Source organism: Myotis yumanensis, unplaced genomic scaffold, assembly GCF_028538775.1.
Source record: "Myotis yumanensis isolate MYYU_CA2020_CCGP unplaced genomic scaffold, mMyoYum1.0.hap1 SCAF_10, whole genome shotgun sequence".
NCBI classification, from domain to species: Eukaryota; Metazoa; Chordata; class Mammalia; order Chiroptera; family Vespertilionidae; genus Myotis; species Myotis yumanensis.
The window spans coordinates 8233190-8248860 of NW_027223761.1; the positions used below are offsets into that span (position 1 = coordinate 8233190).

Here is a 15671-nt window from a genome sequence, read left to right on the forward strand (position 1 = left end):
AAGTCGCAGAAAAAGCCGGGTCTAGAACCCAGATAAACCAGCCACCCGCGCGCTAAGGCGGGGCCAGAACCGGAGGCCAGAGGCCGGGCTCGCCGAGGGCTCGGGAGGGAGGTTCTTGCCTAAGAAAGCGCAGCGCGCAGGTAGGCGGGCCCCGGGGGCGGAGCGGCGCCGCCAGGTGCTCCCCAGGTAGCCGCCGCCTCCCTTTCCCACCGATCAGCTGCGCGGCCTCCCGGGATCCAGGCAGGAAGTTCCGTCGCGCGCGCTCCGGTGCCGGTCAGAACACTCCTTCGCGGACCCCAGGCGCTTCCGTGGCCCGAGCGCGGGGGCCACCCGGTCCTGCAGAGAGCGTGGCCGAGATTTGGGGGGGCGCAGAGACGGAGGGTCTGGCGGCCGCAGACACTACCCTACGACGGGGCTGCGGCCCGGGAGCTGCGGGAACATGCGCCCGGAGCTGCAGGTGCGCTGCCCCGCGCTGGCCCTGGCGGGGGGTGGGTTTCTCGGAGCGGCCACTCCGCAGATCGGGTCCGATTGCAACTCGAGGCAGAGGGTCGCCCGTGGCGGCAGGTGCCTGCTCGGGCGTCGGCCGGGTTCGGGGCGCGGCGTTTGTCCCCAGGCACTTTCGCGGCCGCTGTCAGGGCGCGGATTGGACCCGGGTGACCGAAACCGCGCGCGGGGCACAATTGTCCCGTGGCTCTGAGCTCAACAGGTCCGTGACTCAGGTCCTACAGAAACTCAAAATGCTGAGCCAGGGGCTTTTTTGACGTGTCTTTCTGTTTGTTTCTGTTTTAGTTTGTTTGACCGTTGCTGGACTATGTTGACGCTTCTGATTCTACTCAGCCAGCTGCCCGTCGCTACCATCGCGTTTCCTCTTTGTAGGAGAGGTCCAGAGGCGTCTGGGCATGCGGGGGAAGAAGGTGAGCGTGGCTTCGGTTTCCCAGAAAACCCTCTTGGAACCCCAAGCCGCCTATTATAGATCTCAAATTAGGAAGCATAGTATTTGAAATTACATGCCCTCGTCAATCATAGGAGCACTAAAATATTCTGTAGTTTAATTTTTGGTTTATTTGGTAATGTTGTGGTTTGTTAAGTGCAATGTATACCAACTGATTCTGAGTTACTTTTGATTAAACATACATACACACACACACACACACAGACACACACACACATACATTTAAGATCTGGTTTGTGGTTAACCTGAATGGAGAACCTATTTCAACTTCTAAAATCAGTGAGTGCCATTTTTCTTTTCTTTTCTTTTCTTTGTTTACATGAGGCTATGTGGTAATTATAATGAGCATAATGAGTTGTTCTTCCTGGAAAGATAGAGAGTCCAAGATCTGGTCTGGACTTGTTGAGACCCTAGGCAAGTCACTTGATGCCTTTTGGCTTGAACTTCTTCATCTGTAAAGTCATGGGGGTGAGGAGTGGAATGATCTGAGGTCCTTTTTAATTTTTTAAATCTCTGGATATAGTCGGATGGTTGTGAGATTAGGTTTGGGGCTTACTAACCTATATTTTCACACCTTGTGGGTTCCAGGTCATAAATAGACTGGTTCCTGCTCATGTTTTAAGAGCCTAACAAAGAAAAACAAAACAGAAAAGGGGAAAATGCTTTGGCTCTCAGCATCCTTCTCCCTGCCTTGTCATTGTGCTTCCCTACCCAGCGCTAGTACTTTGGATCTACTTCCCCACACATTCCTGTCCCTTATCCCTTCCCTTCTCATCAGATCCTACTCAGCTCATTTTCATTTGGGAAGGATCTGTTACACTAATACTCCTGGATGACTTATTAATGATTAATACAGCTTAGTGTGTTAAACCTTCTAGGAGAGAGAGAGAGAGAGAGAGAGATTGGGTTTTAAGATAGGGCAATTATCTTAATCCAGAGGAATTGAACCCTTGATGACAGAATTCTAGGCAATTGGATAGGCTAGCTCATGGTAAAAGGACAGATTTTGGAAGGAGATCCTTCTTGGTATCTCCCAAGTTGTACCATGTATGTAAGTTCACTCATATATGAGGTTGATGATCCATTCCAGTGGGACCAGATGCTGATCCCCAGAATCCTTGTGAATGTATTCATCTATGCACACAGTAACAGACAAAAAGACACTCTCAAAAGTACCACAAACTCTGGAAGGAAGTTAGAGATCATACTTGAGTGCGTAAGGCTGGCAATATCTGTGGGAAATGTAAAAGAGGAATCCTGTATGTTTAAAAAGCCAACTTGTTCAGTTATTAACCATTTTGTTAACACATACTCTGCGCCAGGCCCTATGCTGTGTACTGGAGATGTAGAAATGAAAGGCTGTAATCCTTGCCCTGGAGGGCCTCTTCATTGATCTGGGAGGCAGGGTGTAAACAGGAAGTGTCCATAAACTCAGAAGGTAGTAACAGATACCTGCAGACTAGAGGAAAGTATGTAGCAGGAGCTCTGTCTTAGGAGAGTTGCATGGCACAGAAGCCAGTGCTCTCTATATGCAAATAAGATATATGAAAAGGTATATAATAAATGGAAATATGAAAAGTAACTAGGAAAACCTACAGCTAAATTCTGATAAAGGCCAGTGACTTACAAGGAATTTATTTAGGAAACATGGGGAGACCAGAGAGAGAACGAGAATGAAATATTTGGACTGGTGGGTCTGAAATGCACAGAGAGCCTCTTTGAATGGTCTAAGGCAGGAGAAATGGAGATGGATAGAGAATCTGAGGAGGCAGATCCAAAGTGCAAAGACCAGAGGGAAAATAGAATCTCTCGCGGAAGTTCAGGATGATCCAGAGCAAGGAAGTTTGCTTCTTTCAATTATAAGCACTTTCAGGGTTACTGAGAACCCAAACAATATAAAGCAGCATTTCTCCTAAGACTGTGAGGGAGGCAGGGAAAAGTTTGATAAGGCACTGACCGAATTGGAACTTTCACACTCAGGGAAGTGGCAAACAGCCTCTGGGTGAGGATTTGTACTGGCATAAACATCACTTCAGGAACAATAAGACACGTTTACGCCTCTCTCTTTTGTATTCCTTTCAAATTGAAAGTAGCCTTATTGAGTGCCATTCAGGAGGGTAGGGATATTTTTATAACTCAGATAACCTATTCGAACAGAAGACTGACAATGAGAAATTTGGCACCGCTTTTTAGTCAATAAAATGTGAAGATCTGGGCGAATCTGAGAAGTAGCAATACAGAAGCAGATTTCTAATTCTCCTTTCTGAAATTAGATTTCATGTAGTTATAGTTAAGTTAGGCAGGTTTTGAGGTACTACATTATTGGTTTAGTATTTTAAACCCATGTCAAGCCGAGTAACACTAGACTATATCTACGAATTGCTTCAACTGATAGAATTATTTTTACTGATATTTCTTTTTGTCAGCTTTGAAAACCACACGAGAAAGTTTGGTGTAACTTAACTACATCAAGAGAACTCTTCACTCTTTTCACAATTTAAATAGGAATTTTCTTTCTTATTGTTATCAGTATTTGAAATCTTTCTATTTCTTTATTAGTATTTACATCAAAAGAAGAAGCAAACTCTTTCATTCATAGACACCTGCTATATAATAGATTTGATTTGGAGCTCTTCACTCCAGGTGACCTAGAAAGAGAGTGCAACGAAGAGCTCTGCAATTATGAGGAAGCCAGAGAGATTTTTGTGGATGAAGATAAAACGGTAATTTGGTTAATGATGTTAATTGTCTGGAAATTTACTAACTTGTACCTAAGAAAATGGCCTTTGCAGTCATTAGAGATTTAATGCTTTAAATAAAATTAGGATTCTATCTCTGTTATCTCTTTTCTACTTTCTTAAAAAGCGAATTAGCTTTTACTTTAGATTTGGCTTTATACTTAATTAACTGGGCTTATAGTAATCAGCAAATGATTGGTTATGCTGTGATTTTGTGTGCTTAATGTTTATTATCTTCAAAAACAATCATGAAGCAGTGAATTAAACTTCAGGATATAATTTGAGTTAGTTCTCTGACACAGGCTTTAACCCAAGACTCTGAGCAGTGTTTTCGGACAGTGGCCTCACCTTTTGGATGACTGTATTTATAGTTCAGGTATTGGCAATCTGCTATGTGCCAAATGCTCTGCTAGAGCCTGAAGATACAAAATATACAGTCGCCGCACTCAGGAGTCGGTTGTGTGGCATCACTGTAAATGTAAGGGAGAGACTTTTAGACGCTCTCCCTTAGAATATAATGAAATCCCGTCTGTTCATCTTGTAAAGGCACAAAACAGAGACAGCACTGGCCTTGTTATAATCTGGCATTTTCCTGAAGAATGTTAAATGACCCAAATTCTTTACTTTTGTAGATTAAATAACCCCATCTCCTTTTTCCCTTCCTCAAACGTGCCCTTTTACTCTTTGGCCAGTAAGAACCTCGCTTGGTATCCTTCAAATGCAGGTTTTAATGGAACCTAGTTCTTTCCCCCCCAAAACTGTGCCCAGCCTCCGCGCTGACATCTGCCGCCTGTATTAGAGAAGGAAAACAAAGTCTACACTTTGTAAGGGTGCCTGTTGAGATTTCATTCTGTTTTTCACAAACCCATTTTGTAATTTTATCACGGTTCCTTAAAATCTCTCCCATTCTCTCAAGTAACACTGAACTTAAACAGCCTTGGGGATGTCTTTCTAAATCAATAAATACCTTTCAATAAAATCTAGCAAACCGAGGTCCCACTTAGCATAGAAAAATTCAGACTCCTTTTCAAAAATTAGTCCCCTGCCTCAGCTTCTACCTTTGGCACTTGCACCAACTCTGCAATGCGATAGTTTCCCTGATGCCGGAGTGGGAGCTCTGGGCAGGTGAAGGGAGAATAGCAGGGTACAGTGGTGGAGAGGTGGCACTGGCTATAATCCCCTGACCATTCCAGAGCTGGGAGAAACAGTAGTGCATGGTAGTGCTTTACTTAGAGTGAGTCACACCCTTTAGCTTGAATGAAGTGGTATCTTACCTGTGGTACATGCCAAAAATTTACCACCCCTAGTCTAGGTCATTGGGACCAAATAAATGACAATGAAATGAAATGAACTTGGAAAATTTCTCTTTCTCTTAGCTGGCATTTTGGCAGGACTATTCAATTAAAGGACCAACCACAATATCAGGTAAGACAAGAATTGATTAAATAATGTTTTTCCCACACCCTTTCTTTTATAATACATTTAGTTTCATTATTTGAGTTTGGTTGTTGCTCAACATGCTTACCTTGTAAATTCAAGGAAATGTTCTCAATTATACACTGGGCTATCTAAGATAGAAAAGGCCCCATTCATCTGTTTATACAATGAAAATCAAGTTTGGTGAGATACTCGGGAAATGAGATAATAGGTTTAAAGCTGCTTTAAACAGCTTAGCTAAGTCGAGACTTGCACAGAATAAAAGTTGTACTCCATTGCTTTAAAGTAGTAAACTGTTTTAATTGTTTTGTCTTTTTTTTTTTTTTTTTACCATTACAAGTGAATGGAAACCATATGTTACTAGGTAAGTTAAGATTGTTAGGTAATATGAAGTAACTTCTAAAGAGGGACCACCTGTCTTTTATCTATATTGATCACCTCTAGTTGACTTTTAGGTAGGTTTTTTGCCAGCTATTCTTTCATTCCTCTTGCGTAGGGCCCAAGCTTATAGGGAGATTATATTACACAGCTACACTGGAGTTGCCCAATACATTTATCTTAGTAGTTACTATCAAAGTGTGCCTAGTAGAACAAAGTTTAAGTTTATCCCACTTAGTCTTGAATATTATTCATTTAATATGACTTATTTAAAAGAAACAAAACCATAACTAGGGCTTTCAGGAAGTGTTTAAAATTATTTTTTTTAAAAATATATTTTATTGATTTTTTACAGAGAGGAAGGGAGAGGGATAGAGTTAGAAACATCGATCAGCTGCCTCCTGCACACTCCCTACTGGGTATGTGCCCGCAGCCAAGGTACATGCCCTTGACCGGAATTGAACCTTGGACCTTTGAGTCCACAGGCCGATGCTCTATCCATTGAGCCAAACCAGTTAGGGCTGTTTAAAATTCTTTAGGTCATATGTTTAGCACAAAGATTTTTTTTAAATTAATATTAATTATTTGATGCTTAATATTGTGCTTAGACCCAGGGTTAAATTTATGGAAATCACAGGTAGGGCTTTTCAGTTGTTATATTTACGTTATTTTAATGATTTTCTTAAGGTGGAAACAGAGAGAAAATTGACGTTTTGGGCCTTCTGACTGGACTAATTGCTGCTGGAGTCTTTTTGGTTATTTTTGGATTACTTGGTTACTATCTTTGTGTCACTAAGTGTAACCGGCAAGGACATCCAGGGTAAGTACCAAATGAAAATATTTAATTCACTATTATGCATTCTGTACTGTTATTTTTAAGTGGATTTAAAATGGCTGCCTGTTTTTTTAAATAAACTTTTTATTTTGGAATAATTTTAGATATACAGGAGAGTGATAAAGATAGTTCAAAGAAATACCATATATCTTTCACCCAGTTCCCCTCATTGTTAACAGTTTATGTTATCTTAGTACATTTATAAAACAACATTGGGCCCTGGCCGGCTTGGCTAAGTGGATAGAGCATCGGCCTGCAGACCAAAGGATCCCGGGTTTAATTCTGGTCAAGGACACGTACCTCGGATGCTGGTTCCTCCCTGGCCTGGGCCCGGGTTAGGTGTGCAGGAGGCAACTAATCAATGTGCTTTTCTCACTTCGATGTTTCTCTCTGTCTTTCCTTCTCTATTCCACTCTCTCTAAAAGATCAATGGAAAAATATCCTTGGGTGAGGATTAACAAACTAAAATAAAAGTTTAAAAAAACAACATTGGTACATTAATATTAACTAAATTCCAGACCTCATTTAGATTTCACCAATTTTTACATGATTGTCCTCCTTCTGCTCTAGGAGCCAATCAAGATAGTACATTGCATTTAGTTGTCATGTGTCCCCAGCTTCCTCTAGTATATGATAAGTTGTTTGGTTGCCTAATTTAACACAAATAAAAAACTTCAAAATGCTGTTTCTAAGGTCCTTCAAAAGAATACAAGAAGATTCCCAAATATCAGATTGAATTTTCAATGTTTCCTTCTTTTTTTTAAAAAAAATTGTAATTGATTTTAGAGAGGAAGACAGAGATAGAAACATCAATGATAAGAGAGAATTATTGATCGATTGCCTCTTGCACGCCCCACACTGGGGATCAAGCCTGCAAGCTGGGCATGTGCCCTGACCAGGAGTCAAACCCTGACCTCTATAGGTTGATGTTCAACCACTGAACCACGCTACGGGCTGGGCGATGTTTCCTTCTTGAGCAGGAGGCAGATACCAGTGTCCCCACATAGGCAAGAAGTCCCATAGTTTAGTCTGAGTCACGGTGATATCAGATCTAGCCATGTGGCTACCCAAATAGAAAAAGAATAGCTTTTAAATTCAGTTATTTTTACTGATACTTTAAATCAAATAAAAATTAATAAAATAAAATGGTTACCCACTTGAAGGTAATAGCACATTAATAAAGTTTCATGAATATTCATAAAAGCAGTACTTGTTTACATAATAGAACCTCAATGTACTTATAGGAATAAAAAGTTATTAGCTCCTGTATTATCTTCTCAATACATATAGATGAGTAAGCATAGAATAATGTTATTTTTAAAAGCACCAGATACTAAACAGACTATTCAAAATTGGTGCTTATATATTCCTATTTACACTTTGAAATTAAGTGAACAAGTGCATGATGGTGACCAGGTGATGAAAAGGTTATGGATATTAGATAATGGTGATGATTACAGAACATTGTGAATATAATCAATACTGCGGAATTGTATACGTAAAAATGGCTAATATAGCAAATTTTAAGTTATATATATTTTATCACAATAAATTTTTTTTCTGTATTGTTAAGGTCAGAGTTTAGGGCAACAATATAGAATTAGGATTCATCTGTTAGAGGATAAAAGCTGAAGCCATGAGAATAGGCAAGTTCTGAGTGAGATGGTAGAACAGAAGGCAGAGGACTGAGCCCGTAAGGATGCCCACAGAAAGGGTGCAGACAGGAGACATGCCAGCAAAGAGGGCAGAGGACAGGGGCAACATAAATTGTAATTCTGTCCCCAAACTGGAATTCCCAAAAAGCTCCCTGAGGCATTCATCTGACCTGTGGGCATGGACTAAGGAGTGTGTCAGACTTCTGTAAATCCTGCAGAAATCTGAGAAGTGAGAGAAAGTAAGGAGAATTGGTTTCATTTTTCTTAAGCCACTATGTTTTATGCTGTATGACTTCTATTAATTTCCCTTATTTAACAGATAGAAAGTATTTCCAAGTATTAAAATTAAAAATAAAAAACGCTGGTCCTTCAAAAGAATACAAGAAGGTTCACAAATGTCAGCTTTTTTAAAAAAAATAGTTACACTTAATGTTAGTACAGTATAGTGCTGTACAGTTCACAGATCATTTTTACATCTATTGTCTCACTTTAACCCTCACAGCGACCCTTTGCATTTTAGGGGACATTTCAAACTAGGTTTACCAAATATTCTCCTTTGTTGGGACTAGCTTTTAGATACTTACTAAAGTACATTTCATCTATTGTCCTAAGAAATTCTTCCAGCAGAGTTATTTGTTTTCTTTCTATATTTTGCAAGTCTGAAATGGGGGAAGGGTGAGGAAGTATTTGAAAAAGAGTGAAAAATAAGATCATTGTCAGAAAAGTTTGTCTCATTCTTCTGTAAAAACATGCCAAGAAATTGGAAACAAGATCTTTTCATTTCTTAGTTTCTTATTTTATGGAGTAAAATAGCTGTAATATGATGTCCATTTATTTGAGATGTTATTGGTGCATACTTTCTGGTTTCACTGATCTAAGGTGTATGTAAGAAATAGCTGTGTAGATATTTAATGGCTTCGATGCAGTTATTATATTGTTTCTATCTCTCAAGCTTTGAAAGTTGACATGGAAAAATTTATTTGTTCAAATAAAGCATCTGTTCCCTATAAGCAAACAAATAGAACTTTTCGTTACAAGCTAGTGAATGTGGCAAGTGACTAGCCTACCATGAAAACATTCCAGATTTCTGACAGGAGGAATTGTGTTCAGCCCTCTAAGTAAACGTGTAATGATCTCAGTCACCTCTCAATTATCGACGGGCTGATTATCCAGTTCCTAGATTTACACAGATATTTTTCTTCTCTCCTTCCCTCCAATTTCAGATCTCATTATTACCTCTGAAGGAAAGGGTGTTTTAAGGTGCCAATGGACTTACTTAGTTTGGAAAAGTTTACAGAATTTTGAGTCTGCTAAACTGTCTCTTGTTGGGGAGGATGTTGTAAATATTGACTAGAGGTTGGGGATTACCTGTGAGTTTTAATTATCTTGTTAGCCATAACTGTAGGAGGTTAATTTATGCATAGATTAGCCAGCTTCACAGCCTAAACAGATCCATTTACTAATGTTTCAATTATCATTTTGTAATTTACAAGTGAGGAGGGAAAAGGTAGGTTCAAAACATCAGACCCATATTGCATTTCAATTTTCATCGGCTGGTGTAGCTGACAAAGTTTTGTGAAAATGGTGGGACTAGAACTAGGCCATATATATTTTTTTTCATTGTTGGGCTTAGATCAGTGGAGTGGGAAAAAGACATAATGTGAGGAAGGGAACCATACCAGTGAACGCACAGAGTTCATTGCACATACGGAGGAGTGTTAAAGAGGCGACCTTGGCAAGAGCAGAGAGCTATAAAAAGCAGGATGAGGCCGGAATAAGGGAGGCTTTGAAAAGGAGGTACAGGAGTTAGAACTCGAGTCAGTGGGAAGAACGCTGCAGGTTAGACTTCTGCAGAGAAGAGTGATGCGATGAAGGGACTGTTTAGAAGGGACCCACGCGTCAGGCAGCAGGACTTCGGGAGGGGGACAAAGGAGAGAGACAGACATCAGCTGCTGTGATTATCGGTGGCATTGGTTTCCTTGACTTGGTGTTGAGCTGCCTTTCAACAAAACCTGGGTTTGGTTTCACGCCATACTTTGAGAAAGTTTTCACCCAGGGAAAGTAGCATATTTTGAGTCCTTCTGTAGAGGTAGCTGTTATTATTCCTCCTTTACAGAGTTTGGTTAACTTGCCTTTGGTCACATGACTAACAAATGCCAGGATCCGGCTTCATACCCATGTCTGACTTTAAAGCTCTTGATCTTTCCACTAGACCAAGAAAGACTCTTTCTGTTGTTAGAAACCTGTTGTTATATTAATAAATTAGGTTCAACTTTTATAAAATTAGTCAGTTGGATTTTTAAATGTTGCCATCTTAAACTAAAACTGCTGCCTTTTCTAGACTTAAATGCTGTATCTCTGTTTAGTTCTTCGGCCACCTACGTAAGAAGAGGAAGGCAGACTCCCTCCATCATTTTCAGAAGACCTGAGGAGGCTGTCTTGTTTCCATCAGCACCTCCAGTGGAGGACACAGAATTACCTTCTTATGAACAGGCAGTAGCACTGACCAGAAAACACAGTATTTCGCCACCACCGCCTTATCCTGGGTCAACAAAAGGGTTTAGGGTATTTAAAAAGTCTCTGTCACTCCCACCTCACTAAGCTCACCTTGCCATCTTGGTGGTAGAGGAGATTCGTGTTATTTGAATGGTTCATTTTTCCCGAGCCATAAAGACATGTCAGTTCAGCCCTTTATGACAAACTGCAAGAAATAAAGGAGGAATAAGCATGAGAACTACACCACAGAGGTTCTGTCGGCATCTTGAACCTGAACTTGATCATTATCAACCCGATAAGAAGCTTGGACTCCATATCTTTGCAGTTAAGAAGAGAGCACTTTTTTCTTGTTTATTTTAATGATTCAAAAAAAAAATCTGTAGTATGGATGTCATAAGTAGAACTGATGAAGTATCTGTATCCTTTGTGGTAGATAAAGGTTGTAGATTTTTTGTGTTGAATATTTTAAAAGTAAGAATTTGTAATCATTCGATTATCCCATCATAATATCGGGCCCACGCTTTATTAGGCTTTCTTATTGGTTGCAAAACTTCAAAGAATTTGATACTTCATTATAAATTGGTGGCCTTAATATAATCACTTGGTTTTATATTTTAAATTATAAAATGGCATTCACCATATATTGCCGGTTTTAGTTGTTAATTCTTGCTATCAGTCATGTTTCATTATGTGGAGTGGGATCAGTAATTTTCTCTAAAAAACAACAACACACTTGCTAGGGAGTTAGACCTTTAGAGGATTGTAATAACAAGGATTTTCAAGAGTTGTTATACTAACAAATAAACAGGCCTCAAACCTAGGAGTGGCTAGAATTTGATAAAGTTACCCATATTACTAAGTAGATGCACCTATTTTATTGTTAAACTAAAGGCCCGGTGCACAAAAATTGTGCACTGGTAGGGTCCCCAGCAGCTGCCAGCTGGGGCCTCCCTCCCTTCCCCTGGCTGGCCTGCCCCCTGGTCGAACTCCCGGAATAACTCCGGTCAAGGGGACAATTTGCATACTCTGCTTTTATTATATAAGATTATCTATATATAACTATATATAATTATTTATTTTGAAAATGTGATTTTTCTAAATAATAGCTTCAGAACCTAGAGAAAATAATTTACTTTTCTGCTATTAAAATATAATACTGGTTAAAGTTACCAGCAACCCCTTGTATCTCTTAACATCTGGACACAAAACACCATCAGTAACCATTTTAACATATTTTATCTCTCCTTCTAATCGTATTTATGACCAGTCTCTCCTTAAGAATGTAGTAGAGTTGCCCTAGCTGATTGGCTCAATGGTTAGAGTGTTGGCCTGCAGACTGAAGGGTCCCAAGTTTTATTACAGTCAAGGGCATGTACCTCGGTTGCAGGCTCAATCCCTGGCCATGGTTGGGGTATGTGCAGGAGGCAACGAATTGGTGTGTCTCTTTCACATTGATGTTTCTGTCTTTCCCCCTCCCACCCTCTAAAATTCAATAGAAAAATATCCTTGGGTGAGGGTTAACAAACAAAAAATAATGTAGTAGAGTATCTAATGTAATAATAGAGGAATATGCAAATTAGCCAGGACACTATAACACCACGACCAATCTACAAGCAGCGGGGAGCTCTGGGGGGGGGGGGGGTGGAGCAGCGAGCTACAAGCAGGCAAGCTATGAGCGGCGAAGAGCTACAGGAGGGTGGAGGGCGGGGGCAACGAGCTACCAGCAGTGGAGAGCTACCAGTGGCAGTGGGCGGGGTGGCCAGCTGAGGCAAGTGGCAGGGAGCTACTCGAGCACGGATTCACGCGTAGGGCTACTAGTAACCTCTGGAGTGAATGTGTGTGCACAAATTTATGTAGGTGGGTGTGTATGTATGTGTAATTTGTTTCCTCCTTGCAGGAGCTCAAGAAATACAACTATTACATGTAATAAAGAGATCCAGAATCACACACACACAAAAGAAAGACAAAGAAAAGAAATATAACATACTCCTGAGAAATAGAAAATTCTGTTCTTTATGTTTTTACCAGGCATTGCATTTTTCTATTAAAGCTCATTTGTAAAACTGTATTTTGTTTTATAATTTTTACAGAGGTGAGACTTAAACTCACATGACTGATAATTCCTTCCAAATTGAATATTTAGAAAGTATAAGTCATGTTACCATATGTGTATGTGTCTCTCCTTTAAGACAGCATGATCTTAAGGCACATAAAAGCAGTACCTTCACCATTACAGACTACCAAAGGCATTATCCTTTTTAGATTCTTGTGTCTCTTTGTTTGCTTGTCTGTCACAAAGAAATAACCTAGTAACATTTACATAGAATTAGGAAAAGTGGTCCTTATAGAGCCTCCTATATTACCTATAAAAATTTAACTGTTAGTCATAACTTGGCTTTTACAAGTAAGCACTTTTTCTCATGTAACTTTGCACCTTGCACTTTGCACTTACTTTAACAGGTCAGAGGCAAACTCTACTTTGCTCACTTTGTAACAGTCAGACTAAGGCATAGGCTAACTTGCCCAAAATCTAACATATTGGTGAGAGCTAGGTTTATAATGAGCAAGCACACTTTTCTAGGCCCAACTTGTAACTATAGAATTAGACTGTCTCAAATTATGAAATCCAGGGATGTTGTTGCTTAATTCTAAATCTATATGAGGAATTTATAAGCATTTGTCATATGTAATATATGAACCTCTATATAAAAGTATATACTAGTATATGTGCCCTAGCTGGTTTGGTTCAGTGGATAGAGCGTCAGCCACAACTGACAAATGCTTATAATGTTTGAAAGGAAAATATTTCAATGTAAAATTATTGACACATATTTCTGACATATATCCACCCTTTCCTATTCCTATTGTATTTTTGGTGGATTTTTCTGTTTGTTTGTGCTTCTTCCCTAGGTAACTGATTAGGGTTAACCATTAAATCTACTTTGACACAAAGTTTTATGTTTAATTAGGTGTTTTCCCCTCTATTACAATCAGGAAATGAATGGAATATGGGTATAACAAAGGAAATTGGACTAGAAAAAGAGAAATACACATTTATAATGTTATACCTTCAGTAGATAGATAATTCTACATGGAATGTTCTCTTTTCTCTTTTCAAAATGAAAAAAAATTAAAGAGAGCACAAAATAATGTGAAAGTTTTGCATCTGTTAATAATATTTCCTCTGTGTAAAAACAGGGTGGGTGAAAACTCTCAGAACAATTAAGAAGTAGAACAAAAGTGTCCTCTGTGTCTTTGGTTTCCCCTTTGCCTGTAAAATTCTAATCATTTTTTTCCTATTTATCGGATACTTTTTGTGTGTACACTTTTCCTGTATGTACAAGAGAATCTCTAACAAGAAAATGTTTGTTAGTGCTGTTCAAAAGCTCAATTTCATATCATTCATATTGTTTTTGTTCTAATTGAATGTGAATTAATTGTTATTAGTTTGATTTGGAATGTTGCATATAGTGCTTATGCTATTAAAAGAGTGTCTAGAATTTCTGTATTTTTTAAACTAGATTCTTTTGTAGATTGCCAGTATGACATTTTAGAACATATATGTCATATTGATGCCTTCAATCTTCTGTACTGTGTGATTTCTCCACCATTTTTTGTTGTTTAAAAATATTTTCCTATCAGGTTAAGAACTTAAGACAATACAGTACAAATGTATCAGTATTTTCATTATCTGGAAAAAGAAATCCATTTTTTTAATGTACATTTTCCCCACAGCCTTGATTATGTTTTGGTTTTAATGGATTTTCTATTACAGACACTTTTTAAACATGTGAATAAACTTTATATTAAGTAAATATTTATTGCTTGTTTCAATTAAATATACTTTTTCCTTACTTAGTGGCATATAACTATATAAATTAAATGTGAACAACACAATGCGTGTTTTCAAAACAACGTTTACAGCATGGTGTTGCTGTATATATCTTTCACCCAGTGGGGCCAGCATTCTGTTAAACAATTTAGTTGCCATTGTGAAAGTGCTATTGTCTTTAACATGGTTTTAATATTTAATTTATTGTTTGAAGCAATTTTATTATATATTACTCCTTAAAAATTATATATATTAATTTTATATAATAAAATTATATAATTTATTTCTGTGGCCTATGACTATACATAATTTAAAAATCAAAAGAGACTATAGTAATGTTACACTAAACTATAGCATAGCAAAAAAATTAAAGATAAATTATAGCATAGAAGTACTTCTAGCTTAAGAGAAATACATTAAGTAATATTAGGTACCATACACATAGAATAAACCCTGATTACTGTTAAATATTACTTCATGTTATACATTTAAATTACCTTAAGTTTTTGCCCTGACCAGTTTGGCTCAGTGGATAGAGCGTCGGCCTGCGGACTGAAGGGTCCCAGGTTCGATTCCGGTCAAGGGCATGTACCTTGGTTGCGGGCACATCCCCAGTAGGGCGTGTGCAGGAGGCAGCTGATCGATGTTTCTAACTCTCTATCTCTCTCCCTTCCTCTCTGTAAAAAATCAATAAAATATATTTAAAAAATAAATAAATTACCTTAAGTGTTTTTGGATCCAATACAACTATGCATATAAGATTACTTTAATCGCCCTAACCCGTTTGGCTCAATGGATAGAGTGTCAGCCTGTGGACTCAAGGGTCCCAGGTTTGGTTCCTGTCAAGGGCATGTACCTTGGTTTTGGGCACATATCCAGTAGGGAGTGTGCAGGAGGCAGCTGAATCGATGTTTCTCTCTCATCGATGTTTCTAACTCTCTATCCCTCTCCCTTCCTCTCTGTAAAAAAAAAAACACAATAAAATATATTTTTTTAAAAGATTACTTTAATCAAGGGAATGAGAAAACAAGCTAGTGACTAAGAGAAAATATTTACAAAAGACATCTGATAAAGAAGGCCTGTTACCCAAATTACACAAGGAACTCTTAAAACTCAACAATTAAGAAAACAACCCAGTTTTTAAAATGGGCAAAAGATCTGAACAGACACCTCAACAAAGACAGGGCAGGAGGACTAGGCAAAGGGTATTTTATCAAAGTTGTTGGCAACAAGGGCTCACTTCTGTGAGGACCACTGAAAGAGGTGCTAAATGCCTTCCATAGCAACCCACCTGGAAGCTAGGAGGCTGGAGTGTTTACCCACTGACTTCCCTCCTCTGTTGGATGAG

The 15671-nt window shown here is 38.9% G+C and overlaps 1 protein-coding gene across 1 annotated transcript; it reads left to right on the forward strand.

Annotated features, from left to right (window-relative positions):
* The first annotated feature begins 235 nt into the window (after window positions 1-235).
* PRRG4 (proline rich and Gla domain 4) lies at window positions 236-12115 on the forward strand. The gene is made up of 6 exons (XM_070426474.1): window positions 236-457; window positions 790-914; window positions 3512-3675; window positions 5067-5115; window positions 6193-6325; window positions 10362-12115. Exons 2-6 carry the CDS (start codon window positions 812-814, stop codon window positions 10594-10596), a joined length of 684 nt encoding a protein of 227 aa, XP_070282575.1. The 5' UTR covers window positions 236-457; window positions 790-811; the 3' UTR covers window positions 10597-12115.
* The last annotated feature ends 3556 nt before the right edge of the window (window positions 12116-15671 follow it).

Excerpts from the sequence above, each read along its gene's own strand:
- PRRG4 (XM_070426474.1), top strand. The coding sequence starts at position 812 with ATGTTGACGCTTCTGATTCTACTCAGCCAGCTGCCCGTCGCTACCATC. Across the intron at positions 915-3,511 it reads TGGGCATGCGGGGGAAGAAG|TATTTACATCAAAAGAAGAA; the intron begins GTGAGCGTGGCT and ends TTTCTTTATTAG. Across the intron at positions 6,326-10,361 it reads AACCGGCAAGGACATCCAGG|TTCTTCGGCCACCTACGTAA; the intron begins GTAAGTACCAAA and ends ATCTCTGTTTAG.